Source organism: Leucopleurus acutus (assembly GCF_964270905.1).
Source record: "Leucopleurus acutus genome assembly, chromosome: 19".
In the NCBI taxonomy this organism is placed as follows: Eukaryota; Metazoa; Chordata; class Mammalia; order Artiodactyla; family Delphinidae; genus Leucopleurus; species Leucopleurus acutus.
The window spans coordinates 23,279,272-23,301,501 of NC_139161.1; the positions used below are offsets into that span (position 1 = coordinate 23,279,272).

Here is a 22,230-nt window from a genome sequence, read left to right on the forward strand (position 1 = left end):
AAGTTATTTTAACCCGGGAAAAGATTTCATTGATAAAGACTTTCTACCCTCAAAGCGGCAGAGCTAGAAGGGATCTTAAAGACCCTTCTGCTTCCATTTTATATCTCAAGATACTTGGTCACAGGGATGAAATGAGTGACCTGGCTGAGGACAGAGCCAAGATCAAAAACATTTACAGTTAGAGCTTAGCATCCCTTCCCTTGCTCTCGTGTGTTTTGAGTACCCCTTCCCCCTAGCTTGGCAAGAACTGCCTTGGGCCCTGTTGCATGTCAGCCAGGAATACGGGGGCCTGAAGCTTGAGTGGCTTAGTCAGAACAGCCAATCAGGGGCAGTTTAAGGGCTAGAACTGGATTTTCTTGCTTCCTAGTTTCATTTTCCCTCGTGCCACTAGAATTTTGTTGGACCATGTCCCTGAACTAAGAGTTTGTGATCTAGGATATGCAAAGACATAAGTGACCATTGACCAATGCAGATCAAGTCAGATGAAATGTTTTAAGCCCAGGGATTAGGGCATTGATTTGGGTGGTGAGCAGTTAATCACCGTGGGAGTCAACCTTGAACCTGAAAGCCTTCCTCAGGGAAAATTAACGTTTTTAAGAGGTATTGGAAAGATGGAAAGGAGAAACCGTAGTAAACTGGGAGGAGGGAAGGGGTTGGTCCTAATGCTGGGTTGCGTGTGTGTTAATTACTCCACCTTAGCGTCCACACATGTGTCTGTTATTACATTTTAAGTACTTACTCCAAGCCCTTTGCTAAGCTCTTGATAATATTATCTGACATTACTTTATACCTCCCTGTGAATAGGTATTATCCCTGGTTCACAAAGGAGAAAATTGAGCCTCAAAGAAGTTAAATAACCTTTTAAAGATCAGTGCTGTTAAGTGGAGCACAGGCTTAAATCCATATCTGTACCGAGAAAGAGCCGAGCTGCTGCCAATCATCCCGCTGTAGTTTGTTTGCAAATATGTTTCCCCTAATAAATTGTGAGCACCTTGAGGCCAGGTACTTTGTCTGTTTGGCTTATCATTGTGTCCCCAGCATGCAGAGCAAAGTCCAGCATGGAGTAGACACCGATTGAAAAGGTATCAGGTTAATGATTCGTGTAGTAATTCACACAGCTAGCTCTGTATTCCTAGATCCTGAAACACAGTGGGTGGTAATAGATGGTTGCTGAGTAAGAGAACTGGTGAGGAGAACCTAAGAGAGACGAACAAAGCAGATGTGACTGGTATGTGGAGGGGGGAAACTATGTTATCCCAGTGCTTAGGGCATCTGATTTTGGCTTTCCTATCTGTGGTAGCACTCTATTTTGCTTTCTAAAACGAAGCGAAATAAACCTCCATTCCCAAAGGTTATCGTTCTCAGACTCTTAAGTCTTTGGTGTTGAGCAGAAGTTTAGGAAGATAGACTGGAACAGGACTGAAAAATGCAAAAGGTCACAGGCGCCTAAAGTATCCAGAGCTGTCACTGATGCTGTTCTCTCTAATTTCAGGAGTCGAAAAATACAGATCCGAAATATTCCGCCCCAGCTTCGATGGGAAGTAAGTGATTGGGGGAAACTGTCAGTGGCACTGGGAAAGAAGTCTGGGTCAGCCTGAGCTGGCAGAGAGGACTGGGAGGTGTCCTGGGGGTTTGGGGCTAGGCCAGAGAAGCTGGTGCTGAGGGGAGGCTGGTTGGATCGCATCCTTCACCTAAGACTTCCAGTATTAGTCCTTTGGGCAGTCCCTACCGTGAGAGGCATTAGGGAGGTGGGAAGGGTATCCTCTGAACCCCAAACTTAGTGATGACAGAGGATCAGCTAGGGACTCAGGTGGCACAGGTCTGCTTCCAAAAAGGCCCTTAAATGCCTTTTTGAGCTCAAGTACATCCTGTGAAGACACCCCGACGGATTGCCGTCAGCATTAGTACCTGAGAAAGGGCAAACTGAGCCGGTGACGTGCTCAATCCCCACCAAAGGCTCTGCCTGTACCCCGGTGCTTTGGGGTGAGGAGTGTCTAGTGATGCTTTGTGAGTTCCTGGGATGCCCAGAGCAGCCGTATTCCCTTCTCCCTGCTCCCAGGTACTGGACAGCTTGCTGGCTCAGTATGGGACAGTGGAGAACTGCGAGCAAGGTAAGAGTGGGCAGAGGAGTGGGGCGGTGGGGTAGGGGTGGGTGTTGGAGTTGGGGGCGGGGGCGTGGGTGAGGAAGAGGGGCAGACGGCCAAAGGTGTGGAGGGAGGTACGCTGGGGTGGGGGCTGGGACATGGAGTTCCAGCTTCAGCTCTGCTGCTTCTCCGGGACAGGTTTCTCCTCTGTTTAATGATAGACTCAACAAAGTCACTCATTCCAAGCACGGGGTCCCCAGGCTCCTGGGGTCAACCAAGGTAGCAATAGACATCCCAAGATTTTAGGAATAGATTAAGAATGGAAACTGTGCACGCGGCTTGAGCAAATCTGTAGCCCTTTTACTTTAAAAGCTTCACAATTCTTTGTTTTTGTCTGGAATAATCAATGGGTTGTCTTTTTTTTTGTAGAACCTCTGATTGTGAGCTACATGTCTTTGGTCAATTAAAAAAAATAACAGGATATTTATACATATTGATAGCGGGCTGGCAAAATCTTTCAAGAGTGCAGAAGAACTTATTTTTATTATTAAGCTCTTTTTATCACTTCTCTTTCAAGAAGGAGAAATAATAAAAAAGAATTCTAGATCATAGGAAGTTTGGTACGAGTTTTGAATTTATTGCTTAAGGTTATAAATTATTTTAATTTATTTATTCTAGATCATAAGTTTGGTACGATTTTTGAATTTATTGCTTAAGGTTATAAATTATTTTCAGAGAAAATAAGCTAAAATAAAATGTGGAGTGATTTGGGTTGGACATAAAGCAGAGCTTGGTCGTTAGGTAGACAAAGTAGTTTGAGTTTGCAGACCTTTAAGAAACCTAGACAAGACTTAAGTATTCATTTCCAAATTCTTTGTGGAAAGGGGCAAGCTGTAAATCATTATAAATGATTAAAATACTTGCCTGCATAAAGGTATGAAGTGCTGAATCAATCAGGCAGGTTCTCTCCTGCTGACCCCGAAGCTTGCCTTTTATCATAAACGCCAGGACACAACTGGAAGCGCTGATAACCATCACCCAGTCCTGCTTACAGCTTAGACTGATGACTCAGTTACTCCTGGACAAAGAGACAGCAATGGCTTGGGAGCACATTGGAGAGCCTCACTGGGGGCGGCCAACAGGAGTCACCGCTGGCTAAGAGGCTCACCAGGGAGCTATAACATACCGAATCTGGGGGCAATACCTGCTACCTGGAGAGAACAGAATGGGAAGTGTTTGATTTTGTAAAAATTAAGTCTTCTAGTCTGCTCAGATGCCACTTTTTAATTAATTTTTAATTAATAGTTAATAATTAATTTTTAATTAATTAGTTAATTAATTTTTGGCTGCGTTGGGTCTTCGTTGCTGCGCACGGGCTTTCTCTAGTTGCGGCAAGCGGGGGCTACTCTTCGTTGCGGTGCGCGGGCTTCTCATTGCAGTGGTTTCTCTTGTTGCAGAGCACGGGCTCTAGGCGCACGAGCTTCAGTAGTTGTGGCACATGGGCTCAGTAATTGTGGCTCGCGGGCTCTAGAGCGCAGGCTCAGTAGCTGTGGCACACGGGCTTGGTTGCTTCGCGGCACGTGGGATCTTCCCGGACCAGGGCTCGAACCCGTATCCCCTGCCTTGGCAGGTGGATTCTTAACCACTGCGCCACCAGGGAAGTCCCATCAGATGCCACTTTCTAAGCAAAGTCCTCTCTGTCCACCCTTTTACTTTTTTTCAGGGAGAGAATGACTTTATTATTATTATTTTTTAATTGAAGTATAGTTGATTTATAATGTATTAGTTTCAGTTGTACAGCATAGTGATTCAGTATTTTTAAAGATTATACTCCATTCAGAGTCATTGCAAGATAATGTCTATAATTCCCTGTGCAATATATTTTTGTCACTTGTCTATTTTATTTAAAAATTTTTTTTGGCCACACTGCGCGGTTTGTGAGATCTTAGTTCCCTGACCAGGGATCCAGCCTGGGCCAATGGCAGTGAAAGCGCAGAGTCCCTACCACTGGACCGCCAGGGAATTCCCATCACTTGTCTAATTTTATACATAGTAGTTTGTATCTGTCAATCCCATACCCCCCTACCCTTAAGGTTCTCCCCCTTCCTCTTGGGTAACGGCTAGTTTGCCTTCTGTCTGAGTGTCTGTTTTGCACATACATTCATTTGGATTTTTTAGATTCCGCATATAGGTGATAGCACACTATTTGTCTTTCTTTGATATTTCACTAAGCATAATGTTCTCTAGGTCCATCCACATTCCTGCAAATGGCAGAATTTCATTCTTTTTTATGGCTGTGTAATAGTCCTTTGTCTCACCGTCTTTTACATTTATTTGTTTGTTTGTTTATGGCTGCGTTGGGTCTTCGTTGCTGCGTGCGGGCTTTCTCTAGTTGTGGTGAGTGGGGGCTACTCTTTGTTGCGGTGCGTGGGCTTCTCATTGCAGTGGCTTCTCTTGTGGCAGAGCACAGGATCTAGGTGCGTGGGCTTCAGTAGTTGTGGCACGTGGGCTCAGTAGTTGTGGCCCACGGGCTCTAGAGCTCAGGCTCAGTAGTGTGTGGGCTTTCTCTAGTTGTGGCGAGTGGGGGCTACTCTTCGTTGCGGTGCGTGGGCTTCTCATTGCAGTGGCTTCTCTTGTGGCAGAGCACGGGATCTAGGTGCGTGGGCTTCAGTAGTTGTGGCACGTGGGGTCAGTAGTTGTGGCTCACGGGCTCTAGAGCTCAGGCTCAGTAGTTGTGGTGCATGGGCTTAGCTCCTTCGCGGCCATGTGGGATCTTCCCAGACCAGGGCTCGAACCCGTGTCCCCTGCATTGGCAGGCACATTCTCAACCACTGAGCCACCAGGGAGGTCTCTGGTAGATTATTCTTTCAGAATATTCCTCTCCACTGAGGTGGGAGAGCTGTACCGCTGAGGTCAGAAGGGCTAAGAGTGGTCTGCGTTGCAGTTTTGTGGCTAAGTGCTTTCAGTGTCGTCGGGCGGCGGCTTGATTTTTTTGATCCAAGTTCTCCATGCCAGGGGCTAAGCAGGCCTAGGCGACCCATAATCACAAGACGAGGCATAAGCGGTTAATTTTATCAGTCCCAAAAGGGGGAAGAGTATGCGCCCAGATCGCCTGGAATTCTAATGTCCAACCCAGGTCCACTCCCAAGTCCTTCCCCCCAGGCTCCGTGGCAGCCACCCTTGTCAGCTCATTCAGCCAGGTCATGATACACCTACATTTGATCAGTATATCCTTGAGGATACTCTAAAATGCTTTTGGGTGTTTCCCCAAATCTCTTCAGCCATGTCCTTGCAGACCATTTCTTGGTCCAGTCTCACTAGGTGTGTGATTTTTTTTTTTTTTTTTTTTTTTTTTTTTTTGGTGTGTGGTTTTTAACTAGTTAAAAAAACTAGGGGTGTGTGTGTGTGTGTGCGCGCGCGCGCGCACGCGTGTGTGTTTTTTCTCCCTGCTGCATAACTGCTGAATATGTTGACTGCACACCCTTGTGTATTCCTGTCTCTCTTGAGGGCTGGTAGGGGAATCAAAGGAAGGCATGTAAAGTCTAATTTGAATTTTCCAGGAGTTGTGGTGAACGTGGTCTATAGGGGAAAGGCTTCATCATTCAAGTATTTCCTTCCTGGTCGCGTAACCATCAAAGATGAGCTTTCTACAATGTTTACACCATTGGTGCTGTCTCCAGATCTCGCTGCTCTAACCTTGACCTCTGTTTTGCTTCCCCAGTGAACACCGAGAGTGAGACAGCAGTGGTGAATGTCACCTATTCCAACCGCGAGCAGACCAGGCAGTGAGTGGACCCAAAAGTGGGGCAAAGGAGGGTCTTTGTGAGTGGTGGGAGGCAGGTGCCCCTGCTTGGGCAGGGATGGGGTCCAGGTGGGCACGAGTCCACACCTAGCCTCTGATTTTGTGGCAACCAAATCCAGACTCTTGTCTTTTGGTTCAGGAATCTTCAAAGGTTCAGAAACCTCACCAGGATTGATAGCAAATGCTTTGAAGGGAGGGACCCAGAGATCTCCCGGGTAAGGTGGGACATCCTCTTTAGGACAAGATACTGGCTTTTAATAGGTCTCTGGTTGCGGGAGAACCCATGGGGTCCTTTGCTGTGTTGATGGCGCCATCTAGTGGTGATGAGGAGGAACTAAGACCTAAAGGGTTTGTTATGATGTGGCGGAGGCAGACATTTTATCTCAGGGATTGCCTTGAGTCCCATCACACCCACAATTTGTGGCTCCTTAGCCTGTTTGGTTGAGTCACACTTCTCCACCCACTGGTACTGACAGACTTGTATACTTTGTGTCCTCATTTATACTCAATTATAGGCCATTTTGCTTTTGATGGCTTTCTTGTCCCTTCAGCATGTTGCCTCTATCATACTTGTTTTCTCCAACCTCGTGTCAAATCCACCCACTTTCTCAAACCGTTCAGTTTTCTTTTAGATGCCTGCTGGACTCAGGATTTTCTGGAGGTCCCTGTGGCTGATCTGTGGGCCTTGACCCGGCTTTAAGTCAACACTTGCTTCCTTCCTGCTGCGTGTTGTTGCCTTGTTAACATTTCTAACCAGCATCAGCCTTGGGAATGCACGGCGCTTGCCCCCTCCCTCCAGTGTTCACCAGGCCCGTTTTTCAGACATTCCAGACACACTTAAACTCCTGCAAGCCATTCTGTCTCCACCTCTTCTGTTTCCATGGAGTTTGCTTAAACATGGACAGTATCATTCTCAAGAGGTGACACAACAAACCTTGTTCTAGCGTGTTTTAATTATTATTCACGTATCGCGAATCACATGTGATTCTCCTGTGAATCCTATGTGATAGGTAGCTCTGGTCGAAATTCACAAGCCAGTTCCAGAATTCAGTGGAGATAACTTATTTGTGTTATGCTACCTTTAGACTGGAAGCTTCTCTAAGGTGGAGGTGGGAGTGGCGCGCAGGTGGTCATCTCCCTTTCTTCTGGCATGTTCCGCGTTGTAACCCAGCTGAGTGCTTTACACCTGGAGGGCATTTGGTGTGATTGGCATGGATTGGAGTGACCAGTAGATTCTCCCTCTGTCCTCAGAGCCATCATGAAGCTGAACGGCCACCAGCTGGAGAACCACGCCTTGAAGGTCTCCTACATTCCTGATGAGCAGATAGCACAGGGTCCCGAGAACGGGCGCCGAGGCGGCTTTGGCTCTCGGGGTCAGCCCCGCCAGGGCTCTCCTGTGGCAGCGGGAGCCCCAGCCAAGCAACAGCAAGTGGACATCCCCCTGCGGCTCCTTGTGCCCACCCAGTACGTGGGCGCCATCATTGGCAAGGAGGGTGCTACCATCCGCAACATCACGAAACAGACCCAGTCCAAGTGAGTCTTGGCTGCAGGGGAAGGGGAGGTGGGGCCAGGGAACAGTGGCTGGTGCCCAGGAGGCCAAGCCTCTCCTGGAAGCACGCTGAGGGGCCTCGACTCAACTTCACCTCTTAGGAAGTGTTGGGGAGGTAGAATAAGCCTGGGGGGTGCCATCTGGTGGCAGTGGCTGGGCCACACACTTTCGTTGGTAAGAAGGGTTTATTGCTTGTAGAAAGTCTCATCGAGCAAACCTAGTCTCGGTAAGGCGGCCACTCCTTAGTGCTCTGTGATTTCAGCACCGCTTACTGGCGGCAGCAGGATGGGGCCCGTCAGGGACCTTAGTAAGAGGTCACAGTTCTGACCCGTCTCCCATTCCACCACAGCCACCCCTCTTCGCTGATCTTTATAGCTGATCGTCGTGTGTTCTGTGGAAAGAGAACAGGTCACGTCGTGTCCTTATTCATAATGCATCCTTTTACTATTTACTTTTAATTTGGGACAGCGTGCCTTCTCTTTATAGTTCTTTCAAGGCGGAAATCCAGAATTCAAGGGGAAATGCAGCTTCAGAGCTGAGGACTGTTGATCCCCCAACCCTGTATTCCCATGATAGATGCCACCATTCTCAGCCACCACCTCCTGACTGAGACAGAATCCATAGCAACAGGCTGGCCCTTTTCTCTGCCCATTTCAGCTCTGCACTTGGCCTTGTTCCAAAAGGAGCCGGACTGTAGCTTCGGCTGAGGGTTAGCTAACCGTCCGTGTGCTTGTGGCCCTCAGGATCGACGTGCACAGGAAGGAGAACGCAGGTGCTGCCGAGAAGGCCATCAGCGTGCACTCGACCCCCGAGGGCTGCTCCTCTGCCTGTAAGATGATCTTGGAGATTATGCACAAGGAGGCAAAGGACACCAAAACGTAAGGCTTCAGCTTCTGGGCACATGGGGACTGCCACCTCCTCGACTATAACACAGACTTTTTTTTTTTTTTTTTGCGGTACGCGGGCCTCTCACTGCCGCAGCCTCTCCCGTTGTGGAGCACAGGCTCCGGACGCACAGGCTCAGCGGCCATGGCTCACGGGCCCAGCTGCTCCGCGGCATGTGGGATCTTCCCGGACCGGGGCACAAACCCGTGTCCCCTGCATCGGCTGGCGGACTCTCAACTACTGAGCCACCAGGGAAGCCCTAACGCAGACTTTTTAAAAGCAAGAATAGAGACAGATAGGAGACACAGAAGTTGTACGAAAGGATAAAAGCTGAGAAAATGAATCCTCCGTGTAAATAACGCCTTGTATATCCTAGCAACGCTGTGCCCTCACAGGTGTGTGCACGTGTGTGTATGTGCGTGTATTTTAGCACAAATAGGATCGTAATGAACACGCTGCCCTATAGTTCGCTTCTTTCCATCTATAAAACCATCACCACAGTTAGGATAAGGAACATACCCATCGCCCTTATTGACCTTGTGCCCTTGGCCACCCATCCCTGCTTCCCATTTCTCTCCCTAAACAACCACTGATCTGCTGGTTTTCTTTGAAAACGTAATTTTGTCTTGGGGTTTACCTTGGAAACCCCTCATCTGCGGTGGCCCACCATCTAAGAAGCTCTTGTCCCTCGCTTCTTCCCAAGGGCTGACGAGGTTCCCCTGAAGATCCTGGCCCATAATAATTTCGTGGGGCGTCTCATTGGCAAGGAGGGGCGCAACCTGAAGAAGGTGGAGCAGGACACAGAGACGAAAATCACCATCTCTTCGTAAGGCGCTCTCTCATTTCCCTCTACGAGTGGGATGCCTAGGCACCTGGGGTGGCCGTATCTCATTGCTGAGCCTTAATAGCTGCCCTTTAAGTTGGATACAGTTTCTGCTTGTTGAAGAAGAAGAATCAAAGCAGCGGTAAAGAGCGTTTGTCCGTAAGGGCTGGAGCGTTTATTATAGCGCCCGTCACCGCTCTGGGCTGCTGTTAGCCTGCTGCCTCTTCAGTCCTTTGCTGCCACATCCTGTCTCTCTTGCTCTGCATCTGGAGGAGAGAACCTGTGGCCAGGAGCCAGGGCTTTGGGGTTTCGGGAGCATTTGCCAGGCCATGGGATGTGGACAGACCCAGATCCTTTTCTGAGCCCTGAGCACGTGCTGTGCGTGGTGGTTTGCCTCACTGCGGGGGGAACCAAAGTCATGCAGCTGGACTGGCAACTCCGTGAGCACTGTGCCTCTTGATGTCGTCAGAGACTTACCCGTGGGCAAAGTAACTGCTCTGTTCCTGAGGGCACAGGAAATGGAGTGCTCGGCACCATTGGGGACCAGCTTCCAGTTACGAGCATCCTCCTTGCCCTACCAGTCGGCTCTGAGTATCCTCACCTCCCTGTGGGGAATCCTTGCCCCGGTTACAAACCGAAGGCCAGAAGCAGAGAGCTCTTTGCCCAAAACTAAACAGCCTGCAGAAATGGCATCGTTGTGTCTCGGCCCCAGCCAGGACCTGTGTCCCGGTCCTGGCCTGTCAGTGGAAGGTTGACACTGCTCTGCTCCCCGCCCCAGGCTACAGGACCTCACCCTCTATAACCCCGAGAGGACCATCACTGTGAAGGGCGCCATCGAGAACTGCTGCCGGGCCGAGCAGGAGATCATGAAGAAAGTTCGGGAAGCCTATGAGAATGACGTGGCTGCCATGAGTGTGAGTGTCGGGTGCCTCTGCTTGCCCTTCTGTGAGCCTGAGCCGTGGCAGAAGTGGGTCTCCAGTGAGGTGGGCATTCACAGGCTGGGGGGCCTTTGTGGTACGCGGGCCTCTCACTGTCGTGGCCTCTCCCGTTGCGGAGCGCAGGCTCGGCGGCCATGGCTCACGGGCCCAGCCGCTCCGCGGCATGTGGGATCTTCCCGGACCGGGGCACGAACCCGCGTCCCCTGCATCGGCAGGCGGACTCTCAACCACTGCGCCACCAGGGAAGCCCGGGCCTTGGAGCTTTTGCTTTGCTTTTTGGACCTCGATTCATCAGAATCCTTTTTAAATTAAATTAATAGGGATTCTTCATTTGATTCCTGGGGTGCAAGTGGGAGTCCAGTCTTGGGCTTGGAGGTCTATGGTCCTCCTGTAAAGTTTGTGTTTCCGTGCACTTTAGTGGAGAGAGGGTCCATAATTTTCATCTGGTTTTTAAAGGGGAGTGAGGATGTGGGACACGTGACCAAAAAGGTGAGTCCTGAAAGTCAGAGATGTGTCTCTTCCTTGTCATCGGCTGAGTCCGACGTATGTCTCTGTCGGAGCGCTGTAAACCACTAGAGAGGAAGGACGTCTGAGGGTCTAATGCTGGGCCTTCTCCTCAGAGCTGCCGGTTCTTAGTCCAGCGAGAACCCTCGGTGTACATGTGAGTGTGTGTAAAAACCAGAAGGGCAGGCAGGTTTGGGGCAAAAGCACGTCATTCCGCTGTTGAGGCCCACTCGCCCTCTTGTTCAGCCAGGGCCACGTACAAGGGCCACCAGGTCCTGTCAGAATGAGCCAACCTCTCTCTCTTCACCTTCCTTCCCCAGCTGCAGTCTCACCTCATCCCCGGCCTGAACTTGGCTGCTGTAGGCCTTTTTCCATCCTCCTCCAGTGCAGTCCCGCCACCTCCCAGCAGCGTCACCGGAGCTGCCCCCTACAGCTCCTTTATGGTAGGTGCAGGGTCTTATTACAGGGGACCATGCGGCTGCAGGGTCCAACTCTCTGTGGCAGCCTGACGCTTGGGGATTTGCGGGGAGAGGGAAGGGCTCCCAGCCACTGGCGCCAACCTTCCAGAGCACCAGCCCTGTGCACGGCAGCCTCAGATGCTGGCAGCACTCTTCCTCTTTGTCTGGCCCGGCTTCTTCCCTTTGTCCCTGCTACAGAGAGCTACAGAGCACGTAGCCCAGGGTGGCCGCTGGGTGCCTGCACCCTTCCCTCCTCGAGGATGCAGGGCAGGGCCACGGAGGGCTTCCGGGCTGTGTCCGCTGACCTGCGTTAATAACACGTCCTGTCTTGGCAGCAGGCTCCAGAGCAGGAGATGGTGCAGGTGTTCATTCCTGCCCAGGCAGTGGGCGCCATCATCGGCAAGAAGGGGCAGCACATCAAACAGCTCTCCCGTTTCGCCAGCGCTTCCATCAAGGTGACCTGCCCTGTCTCCTTCCAGTGCCCGGGCTGGGAGAGCGCTCTGCTCCCATCACCCTCCGCTTTTGTTCTCAGACACCCTGTCTGCCTAGCGTTGGGCAGACGCTTTGCTTTTGACCTCGCTTAGTCCTCCGTGGGATGCCTTCCAGGCTCCTGGGCTTTCAGGCTAAGGCAGGAGGTGGTATTGTAGCACAGAAGAGAACTTCAGTTCAGACAAGACCGACCGGGTTCAGATCGCAGCTTCTGAGCTCTAGGTCCTGCGCCTTGGATTCCTCGTCAGTACAGTAGGGATGATGGTACTCTGAGGCGATGCAGCCAAAGCCCCTGGCTCAGTGCCTGGTGCCCAGTGGTTGCTCAGCAAATGTTAGCCGTCTTTCCACCTTCCCCGGCCATGGAGAACCTGTCACAGTGAACAGATGTTTTGTTAAATTTCTGTGCCCCTCCCTCTTGGCAGGACTCTGCTGAAACCTGCTGGGGAGTGGGGGAGACGGGGTGTGGGCGGGGCGCCCCTACTTAGAAAACGTCAAGAAACGAACGCGCCCACGCCCTCATAAGAGTTCTGGTGCAGGCGCAGTAGCCTTGGGGTTCGGGGTCCCTGCTCTCCCCTCCCCGGCCGCCCCAGGTGGGGAGTGGAAGCGGGGTGGCAGGGGCCTGGGGGAGGGGGGCAAGGGCACCTCTGACGGGCGTTTGCTTTGTAGATTGCCCCTCCTGAAACTCCGGACGCCAAACTTCGCACGGTCATCATCACTGGACCCCCAGAGGCCCAATTCAAGGTTCCGGTCTTTACTGTTTTTCCAAGTAGGACCCAGAGGAATCGAGTTTGGATGGGAGCGCAAATCCGCGTCCTGTGTTTAAGCTTCCCTGCAATACACAGGGCTGCAAGGCTGCTTTCAAACTGCCGTCAAGCGGGAACTCTGTCGCTTTCCCTCTTTGCTTCCTGAGAGTGAATAGGCACGCGGGAAAGAAGGCAGTCCGAGGGCTTCGTCCTCGCCCTCTGCCTTAGTGACTAAGGAAGGCCCTTCTCTCCTTTATGTCCCTATGACGTGCCGAGGTTCTCGAATTTCCGGGCAGACAGTCAAAGAGCTGATAGCTTATTCTGACCTAGGGAGGGGTGGAGAGCGGGGACAGCTCTCTAGACTGTGTGGAGTGACCAAGAGCCCGCCCTCTGAGTGGGTGACTTCCACCAGCTGCCACTCAGGGCCTTGACTTGCCAGCCACAGCTTGTCCAAGTCCACGCAAGCATCCCAGACCCCATAGGTCTGGTTTGTAGCTTAGGTGCTGTGTTCCTCTGGGGAGCTACGTACTCATACTCAGTTACTCTGCCCGGGCTCCCCAGTGTTACAAGTGAGCAGGTCAGTCCTGTGCACCTTTTGTATCACCTGGCCTAGATGGTGACCCACCCCGAGCGGGCGTGGGCCTGTGGGCCAGAGGAGGAAGGGGTGGGGCTTGGGAAGCTTCCCTTTCGTCATATGCATGTGGCCCGCTGACACAACAACGACCTCCTCTTCTCAGGCTCAGGGAAGAATTTATGGAAAACTCAAGGAGGAGAACTTCTTTGGTCCCAAGGAGGAAGTAAAGCTGGAGACCCACATCCGGGTGCCAGCGTCGGCAGCTGGCCGGGTCATTGGCAAAGGTGGCAAAACGGTGAGCCATGAGAGTCAGGTTGAAAGCTCTGGACATTAGTCCCCAAACCCAACAGCTCTTCCCTGGCCCCCAGCTCCTCCGCCCGGCTCAGCCTGGGTACTCCCAATTTGCCCGTTTACTGGATTCCACTTCCCAAGCCCAGCTCCTGACTCCTCCAGTTTCTAGCTGCGAGTGACCACGCTCTTGAGCCTCCAGTCCCATCCATGTTGGACATGGACAGCACCCTGAGCTCCTCTCTGACCTGTCCACCCTGCCCCTGCCCCCAGGTGAATGAGCTGCAAAATTTGACAGCAGCTGAGGTGGTGGTGCCGAGAGACCAGACCCCTGATGAGAACGACCAGGTCATCGTCAAGATCATTGGGCATTTCTATGCCAGCCAGGTACATATGTCACTCCCCCATCGCGGGAGGGCGGCAGGGCTCCAGGAGCATGACCTTGACAAATCCCGTGCACTCTGCCCGCCTCTGGGCTGGGTCATTCTTTCCTTCCAGGTGTAAGGGTGTGAGGTGTAGCTGTTTTATTCCCTCTGAAGGCTGTAGGGACAGTGATTCGACCGTTTTCATAGGTAGTCTACATTATGTAATAACTGTGGTGTATCGTGTTATATGTTAATAGTCTTCCCTGTCGTCTAACCTTAGTCCTTCTCTTTTGCACTGGATAAGGAGAGAAATGGATCTTATCCACCACCCAGCCTTGTTCATGGAATAACCTCCTGGGTTGCCCGTTTGCAGTGCAGTTCCTTCACCTTTCCCAGAACCACTGCTCCGTCCTTACTTCCAGTTCTTCCACCCTCCTGTTCTCTTCCTGGAACTCACCATCTATCCCTGCACTGCTTCCAGTAAAGCCAGTCAGCAGTGCCCAGAGTCTAGAAAGGAGGGCAGGTATCGGGTTCAAATTATAGGATGATTGGAAGCTAGTGGGGTTTTCCTAAAACCCCTTAGTGTTGGAGCTGGAAGGGGTGTGGAGACTACTGGATACAGTCCCTTCCACTCACAGAGGATAAGCATGTCACATCAGGCTTGTGGCCCACCTGAGGCTGCTCACACAGTCAAGGGCAAGACAGGAACCCAGACCCCAGCGTAGCGTGACAGCTTTCTCTGACAGCCCTTTGGGAGCCATTAATAGCCACAGAAATATTTAAGATTTATGGGTTCTGCTGCTACACCAAGCATTATTCTGTGTGGTCTCTGTTAACTCATGTAACCCTCATAACAACCTCATCGTACAAGTGAGGAATGTGAGATTTAAATGATATATCCAGGGATGCAGAGAGCCAGGGTGTATTAAATACCAAAGTGGTGACATTTTTCATTGGTTAAAATGAGAACTCAGTGAAAAACTGTGTAAGACATCAAGCACAGGGCTGACAGAGTAAGAATTAATGTGTAAATATCGACTCCACGTTCTTTCCCCAACCTAGACCAACTTTCTCTTCAACCAAGAAGTCAAGCACTCAATTTATGGAAAGGAGACATTCTGGTAAATTTCTGTCAAGAGAATCACATTCTACAGTTGATTTCCCTTAGACAACTTTGTTCATAGGGAAGACACCTTTAAGAAGGAGAGAGTAGAGATGCCGGTCCTTCGGTGTTCTGTCCATTTCCACAGTGGAGCTTCTTCCACTGCCTTCGGTTATCCCAGTTCATCCCCTTTCCTGGGATGTTTACATGCGTAGTGGAGTTGGGATTGGTGACGAGGTCTCCCGCTTTTCGACCTTCTGACAATACATGCTCCTGGAAACTCTGGGAGTTCCCCCTCGAGTTCAGTAATGTGTGTCAACTTGGTCATGTTTTAAATTCTGATGAATGAGTTTATACTACTGTTTATCCTCCCTTCCTCTGTATGAATCCAGTGGGTGCTCAGGGTCTGCTCGGAGGCAAAGAAACTTATGGTCACTCTAATCCTCAGTCTTCTCTTACCTTTCTTACAAGTCCAACACGACCCGTGGTTGCCGCTGGTGTCCAGACCCCGATGGCTTCTCTCCGCACGTAAGGCTGTAACTCCTTGCCTTCGGAGACCCTCACTCTCGCTTGTTCTATCTGCAGATGGCTCAGCGGAAGATACGAGACATCTTGGCCCAAGTCAAACAGCTGCACCAAAAGGGACAGAGTAACCAGGCCCAGGCCCGGAGGAAGTGACCGGCCCCTACCCATCACGTCGGCTCAAGGACAACAGGCCGAAATCGAGAGCACGTTCTCCCCAGCAGGCCTGAGAATGAGCGGGAATCAGGGACACTTGGGCCGGGATGTAGATCAGGTTTGCCCACTTGCTTGAGGAAGTTGTTCCAGTGAGGAACCCTGATCTCTCAGCCCTAAACACCCAACCAATTGGCCCAACACTGCCCACCCCTGAGGGTGTCACCATGGAAATTCTAGCTCAGGGTGCTTTTAAACGTGGATTGTTTAAGTTCTCTAGGTCCCACCGAGAGGGTGGGTCAGACCCCAGTGGGAAGAGAAATAAAATTTCCTTCAGGCTTTTAAAACACACAGAGGGGTGTTTTAATCAACCTCAAAGGATGGTTTACTTCTTGACCCTAAGATCCTTCCAACCTTCTACTTGGTTTATTGATTAAAATACCTCTATTCTTGTGCCCTGACATAGCCTTTTCATATATTCACGCTGGTTATGTTACCTTTCTGCTACTGGCAAAAGTGAGAACCAATCCATTGCTTTGCTTACGTTATTGACTCGAAGGGAGAAGACACATTGGCATCTGTAGATTAATTCCAATCCCTTCCTAACCAGCCAGTAGGAATGGCAAGGAATGGGGGAGAAATGGGGAGAAAGGTGATTGAACTATACAGTAATCCACGTTTAAAAGGAGTGCCCTTGTGGCTGATTGATTCCAGATCACCACCTTGAAAAATTGGCACAGTTCAAATTTCCCGCTCTGTTGGGGCTTCCCCACTAGGATTCCCGCCCCGTTCATGTCCCTCTAACCATGTAAGTCCCACGTCATGTCCAGGTGCACATGGGTGGTACTGACTGCTCAGCAGGATAGGGGCTGACCACTGTACTGTCCCTGATTCCTATCATTCTCAGGCAGATTTTATATTTTTTTAAAGTCTATTTTAATGATTGGATACGAGCACTGGGAAGGGGACACTAACGCCCCTTGATAAAGTCTCAGTTCCATGGAGGACTTGAGTGGCCCCAAAGGCTGCCACTGTGCCCTCACGCCAGCCCATGTGCTCCCATAAGGGCTGGTTCCCAGAAGCAGGGGTTGCGGGGCACTCCCCCCCACGGCACTGTTCCCTTGGTGGTGGTGGGACGTGGAACCCGACCCTCGGCTCCTGATAAAGCTGAAGTCCATCATTTGGCATCTTTCATGACTGTTCAGTAAATTGGAGAGAAAATTTGCTTCTGTTTCTATCCTAGAGGCATATTGAACTGATGGCTTCTGCCTCCACGAGTCGTTGGCATGACGTTACGTGTGCCTAAAAAAAACAAAATTCAAAATACCAGCAACGTTGTGCACAAAGGGGTAAACAAGCTTAATTTATTAATTTTCCAGGCTCAGCAAGATCCCGTTTTCAGTTCAGCCCTTGTGGAAGACTTATCAGCCATCAGTTAAATGAGGTTAGGCCTCCCCTCCAGATGTACTGACCGTCAGTGCATGTTAGCCAGGTGGTGCACTTTAGCTACCTTGGACAATGCTATCAAGTGTGCTGGGAAGGGAGGAAGGCCTCCCGCATGTGGACGAGCCCATGCTCTGGACTCCCCTCCTTCCGACATTGCAACAACGACAGTAACAACCAGACAACCTTGACATGTGGGCGGAGTCAGTCAGGTAATGCTGTGCGCGAAGTAAACTACCTCAAGGTATGAAGTTACCTCAGCAATTACTTTCCTCTTTGTTCCCCCACCTCTTTTTTTTTAATCTTTTTTTTTCTTTGCGGCTTGCTGATATTTTATATAAAAAAGAAAAGAAGCAAAAGAGAAGCTGATAGTCTTGAATATTTTATTTTTTTAATGAAAAGAAAAAAAAACGAGAAAGTTATGTTTCATAATTTCTTACAACATGAGCCAGTGTAACCCTTTAGGAACTCTCTATGGAGAACAGGCCCTGTGGGAAAGGCAGCTGGAGCTGCCCCTTGGACGGAGGCTGGGCCGAGTGGGGGAAGGCCCATGCGTGTGAGAGAGCCCAGGGCCAGGCTCTGATCTCCTAAGCCACCAGCCTCTCCCAGGAAAATCCTGCCTGATGAGATTAACAGGCCCAGCAGAACTGTGGCCCCAAGGGCGAAACAACAGCCCCTCCAACGGCCGGCCTGTGGTCTCCCCTCCCCGCTTTGGTTAAAGGGCACCCCAGTCGGTTTTTCCCACCAGTGGTGCTGTTGAGATATTTAAAAATATTGCCTCCGTTTTATCGAGGAGAGAAATAATAACTAAAAAAAGATACCCTTTTAAAAATCTATACTTCTCTGTCTAAAAATATGGGAGCCAAGATTCCATTAGTGGAAGAGACAAAGCCATCCTCTCGCCCTCAGAGAGGTCCACCTGATTTGTTGTTGCAGTGCTTTTCACTTTTTGTTCTTGTTATTTCATTTCAATCCCGTCTTGCTATTCTCGGTCTTTTATCAACAGACCAAGGGGCAAACAGTTAACCGCCCCCTCTGTCTCCCCGTCTTCTTTCGATTGATCTGATGGACTCTTAACCGTGGACCCAAACTTACCAAATTCTTGATTTAGGGTGGTGGGTGGCAAGGAGGGGCAGGGGATTCGGGAATGTGACTGGGGACACGTTCCTGCCTCATTTGTGTCTTGTCACTCTCTCCCCATGACATTCCTGGATAGCCCCCAGAACTGTCTACCCCAAAGAGGAGGAGGCAGGAAAGCATTTAGGGATGCTATCAGGCCAGTATAATTAAGCTTCCCACCTGTCCAAACCACAAAAAAAAAAAGGGTCTCCCAACTTCTCTTTCTGGCTCTATACGCTTTATTTCAAGATGAAGCAGATAACGTTCAGACGTCGGCCGTTTAGTGATGTAAGGTGAATTTCCGGCAGCAAGCATGCTTTGATATCCGGTTCAAACGCTACCATCGGAATAAAATCCCCACAGTACCTGAAATGTGATTGTTGCAGTGTTCAGTTTCCTTGGGATCCGGCTCCCTTCACACCTGAAGCCCACTTCCTTTCCCTTTCGCTGACTCAGCTCCCAGAAGAGACCAGGAGTGTGGCAAGGGGCTGTCAGACTTGACCTGGATTAGGCACGGCTGATACTCGCCCAGCAGGAAAATGGTGGAAGTTACGCTACCAGAAAGCAAAGGAATATGGTTTGGTGGTTAAGGTTTAGCAGGATAAAAGGCCTGTCTTGGTGGGTCTGCCTTTGACCTGTAGATGAGGGCTTTGGGCACCTCATGCCCGCCTGCACATCACCTCCATTTCCCCATCCTTGGTGAGATAACAACGTGAAACGCACTTGGGAGGTTTGGTTGATTTGAGAAAAACGACTTTGAGAAAAAAAACAGCTTCTGTGCTCTGATATGTGTGTGAGCTACATATATATTTTGAAGAAAGGACCATCACTTTGGGATATATTGTTTAATTCTGTGGAACACGTGAAAAACCAAAATGGTTTGATTCCCTGACTTTGAAGCTGCATCTGACAGTGACACCCAATGGCTTGAAACCCCTCGAGGGTCTGCTTGCCTTTTGCAGTTTGGGTTGTGGACTTGGCTCTTAGGGAGGGGTCTGGGGAGGAGAGAGCTGTTTTTAGGGACAGGGAGTTTCATCACCTTCTCTTTCCTCCCCTTCACCTGGTCCTTCTCAGTCTTTTTCCCTTTACCCTGAGCTCTCCACTTCTGGGGGGCGGTTGGGGGCTGTTAAGTTATGCCTCACGATTGGCAGAAAAGACCCTGTGTAAAACCCAGAGAACACTGGAGGGGAACACTCCAGTCGGTTCTGTGTGTCCATTTTCCTCTGTGCCAAAGACAGACAGACAGAGGCTGAGAGACGCCATTTCTGAATCAAAGCAATAACCATCTTTTGACGTAGACCTGGGCTGTCTGAGTGCGGAAGGGCTCCCGGACGCAGCGTGGGCTTGGAGACCCGCCCCTTCCCTTCTGAGGCTCCTGGGGGATTGGGGGCGGTACGTGCCAGGGGGCGGGGAGCTGAGAAGGGGGTCCGATGGCTCCTGGTTGCACTTTGGAGAAGGAGGGGAAGTTCGGGGCTCCTCTGAGTGGGGCTGTGCTCTGTCCCCTGACCCCACTGCAGAGGCAGCACTGCGAGTTCTCTTCAGGCCTGGCAGACTGGCAACGAGGAGGGGCCTCAGTTAGCTCTCAAGGGTGCCTTCCCCTCCTCCCACCCCAGACATACCCTCTGCCAAACTGGGAACAGCAGTACTACGTAACTACCTCACAGAGCCCCAGAGGGACTGCCCGAGCTTCTGCCTCCAGTCCAGCCTTCCCTCCTCCTCCTGGCTCAGGGGTGGGGAGTCCCCTTCCCCCCTGAAGTGTTGGTGGGGAGATCCTAGTGGCTTTTGACGTTCAGACCCTGCCAAGTTTTGCCTATTTGTTGAAAACTGGTAGGAGGAAAACAGCACAGCCTGCCACCGTAGCTGCAGGAAGATAGAAGAATCCTCGATGCCAGGGGACATAAAGCCATTTCCTCTCCAAACTCTTGGTGATTTAGATGCGGGACTTTTCTCTTGTGTTCAGACTTAGAGGAACACCAGCTAAAAACTTCAGTTTCTTTCCTTTGGATACATAAGGCTTCTCTGTCGGGGTGCAGAACAGGGAGGGGGCCTCATGACCGAAGGTGGATTTAGAGGGTGAGGGCGGGAGCCCCAGCCCTGGCCCTCGGCCCTGTGCAGCTCCTTGGGGGCACCATTCCTGGTGCCGTAGTCTGGTTGCATCTGGATGGACAAGACAAAAGAAAGAATTTCTTTCCTTAAATGAAATAGCAGGAACCTCCTCGGGGCATGTGTTCTGAGTAACCACAGGTGACGGATGCTAGGAGTATAAACGCATTAACTACCTCAATCCTCACAGCGAGATTAGAACCAAGGGCTGGGACTGGCGAGTAAGGGTTTGGATCCCAGTCAGGAGGAGTGAGCTGAGGCTTGTGCCACAGAAGGTTTGTCCTTGAGGAACAGGCATGCCTGCTAGATACTCATCGGTTGGGTTGGGAGGACTGGCCATTAGGCCCCCCTCTCTGCCTTCCTTGCCCCCGGGGTCCTATGCTTCACCTTGTTCCCCTCAGCCTGTCCCTCCCTCACCTCCTGTATCTTATTGGGCCAGAGGGTGAGGAGAGGACTTGCCTCCTCTCTTCCTGCAGAGGGGGCTGCCTGGAGGTGAGATGTGGGGCTCAGCCTGGAACCCGCTACTCAGCCCCAAAGCCAGGAAGCCTGGGGAAGCCGGAGCTAAGACCTCTTCAACAGGGTTTCTTGGAGATGTTCCACCTCCTCTGTACCCCTTCCCAGTCTTCACAGGGACGGTTGGCTCTAGAAGGACAGGTGGTGCAGGACCCCTTATCCTGAGAGTCCGAGGGCCTGGTCCTCTGGTCACTCAGGAGTCTTTGTAGTCGGGGAGTTCCACTGGGCGATCCCAGCCCCTCCCCACCCTCTAATGGACCTCCTCATAGAAGCCCCATTTCACTTTTGTTTTATCTACCTCTTAGCAAGACAATAGAGATAAATTAGGTAGTGGCAACTCCACTTGCTTAGATTAGGGGGGGAAAAAGATTTCTTTTTCCAAAGGAAAAGAAAAATATTACCTTAAAAATACTTTCCAAAAAATTAAAAAAAATACAAAAAAACCAAAAAAAAAAAAAATTTAAGAGGGAGACATTTTCCAGTGACTGCTGGAGTGTTTTAATTCCCCAAACTTTTCTCTTTTTTTCCCCCGCAAATAAGTTTCACTCTTCGGCGATTTTCTCCACTTGTTTAAGATGATGTGCTCTTCTAACAGGTTCAGCTTTCACAATCGGCCCCCGGCTTGCCCCATCCCAGACGCCATTCCTGCCAGTGAGTTCCTACCTGTGCTCTCCCTGTTGCTTCTCAGCCAGGTGACTTCACTCACCCCCACCAAGAACGAAGGCTTGTGTATGTTGGGGTGCTGAAGTCTGGTCTCACCATTTCAACCTCCGGGGGTTGGGGGAGCACCTGTAACACTTCCATGCAAAGTTTCTGTAACCTGCCGCAGTGCAAAGGTGTTCGAGACGAATTTCAGCCGATAATGAGTTAGCAGGAGGAATAAAAACCCTCTGCCACCGTTTGAGGTCTCCCCCTTTCTCCAGCATCTTGATCCTGGTGCCAGAAACCAGAATAAAAGAGCCCCCTCCCCTGAGGCGAAGTGAATTGCTGTCTGGTCCTGAGACATCACTCACGTGGGAGAGTGAAAAATGTATTTTTATAAATGCGAAACATGGGTGGGGGCTGGAGGGGGGACTCAACGCCTGTGACATGTGTAACCGTATTCTGTAACTGCGGCCACTTTGAAAACTGTACTTGGCTGGGAATCTGCCGGCCCGTCGCCACCGGGTTTTGATTGTACCCTTCCTTCCACCCTTTAACCTGCTCTGCGCTTGGTCTGGGGAGGTGGGGCGGCTGCCTCTGACTCTTGGGGTTTGTTCTTTTGCTGGGTGAGCGCGCTCCCGTTTTCTTTCCTGTGAAGGTTGTTTCAGCTACAAATCACTTCATTCCGCTGTTTCAATTTCAAAATAAAAGGAAACATATTGAAAGCTGTGAACTGTGTCTATGTTTCAGGGAGGGTTTGGGAGATCTGGTAGCTGAGATGCTCAGACTTCTGGGGGGCTGAGCTCTGGTCTCCAGGGACCAGAGCCACTCAGATGCAAAGTAGGCGGTTTTTCTTATATTTACAGGATAGCAAGAGAGGAGTGGCTTTTAAATGGCCTTGCTCCTAATTTACTTTGCATATTGGAGTAAGGCCTCCACCGTTAAAGAAGATGTTGGATAACGTCTGCAGAGGAGTTGCAGTTGCTGTTCCTGACACCTGCCCTAAGAAAAACGGTGCCAATGGCTTTTTGGGGGGGTTTCCTGGAAGGGAGCTTGGTCATCATCTACTGTGACCCTGCCCTCTCTTATTTTTTTTTCCTTTTTTGAAGCCCAGATTGGTTGAGGGACAGC

At 50.7% G+C, this 22,230-nt stretch overlaps 1 protein-coding gene across 4 annotated transcripts in view; it reads left to right on the forward strand.

The window, feature by feature from the left end:
* The window catches only part of IGF2BP1 (insulin like growth factor 2 mRNA binding protein 1), a gene marked incomplete at both ends in the record, with an annotated part of 38,391 nt that extends 23,109 nt beyond the window's left edge, over window positions 1-15,282 (forward strand). The window contains 13 exons of one of the 4 annotated variants that reach the window (XM_082860232.1): window positions 1,493-1,541; window positions 2,060-2,111; window positions 5,806-5,869; window positions 7,138-7,419; window positions 8,179-8,313; window positions 9,024-9,146; window positions 9,922-10,057; window positions 10,906-11,028; window positions 11,379-11,498; window positions 12,199-12,273; window positions 13,013-13,144; window positions 13,411-13,524; window positions 15,190-15,282. In XM_082860232.1, coding sequence (XP_082716358.1) covers window positions 1,493-1,541; window positions 2,060-2,111; window positions 5,806-5,869; window positions 7,138-7,419; window positions 8,179-8,313; window positions 9,024-9,146; window positions 9,922-10,057; window positions 10,906-11,028; window positions 11,379-11,498; window positions 12,199-12,273; window positions 13,013-13,144; window positions 13,411-13,524; window positions 15,190-15,282 — 1,498 coding nt within the window. The remainder of the gene's footprint in view (window positions 1-1,492; window positions 1,542-2,059; window positions 2,112-5,805; window positions 5,870-7,137; window positions 7,420-8,178; window positions 8,314-9,023; window positions 9,147-9,921; window positions 10,058-10,905; window positions 11,029-11,378; window positions 11,499-12,198; window positions 12,274-13,012; window positions 13,145-13,410; window positions 13,525-15,189) is intronic. The other 3 variants (XM_082860233.1, XM_082860234.1, XM_082860235.1) reach the window with 3 other exon arrangements.
* Between the last annotated feature and the right edge of the window lie 6,948 nt (window positions 15,283-22,230).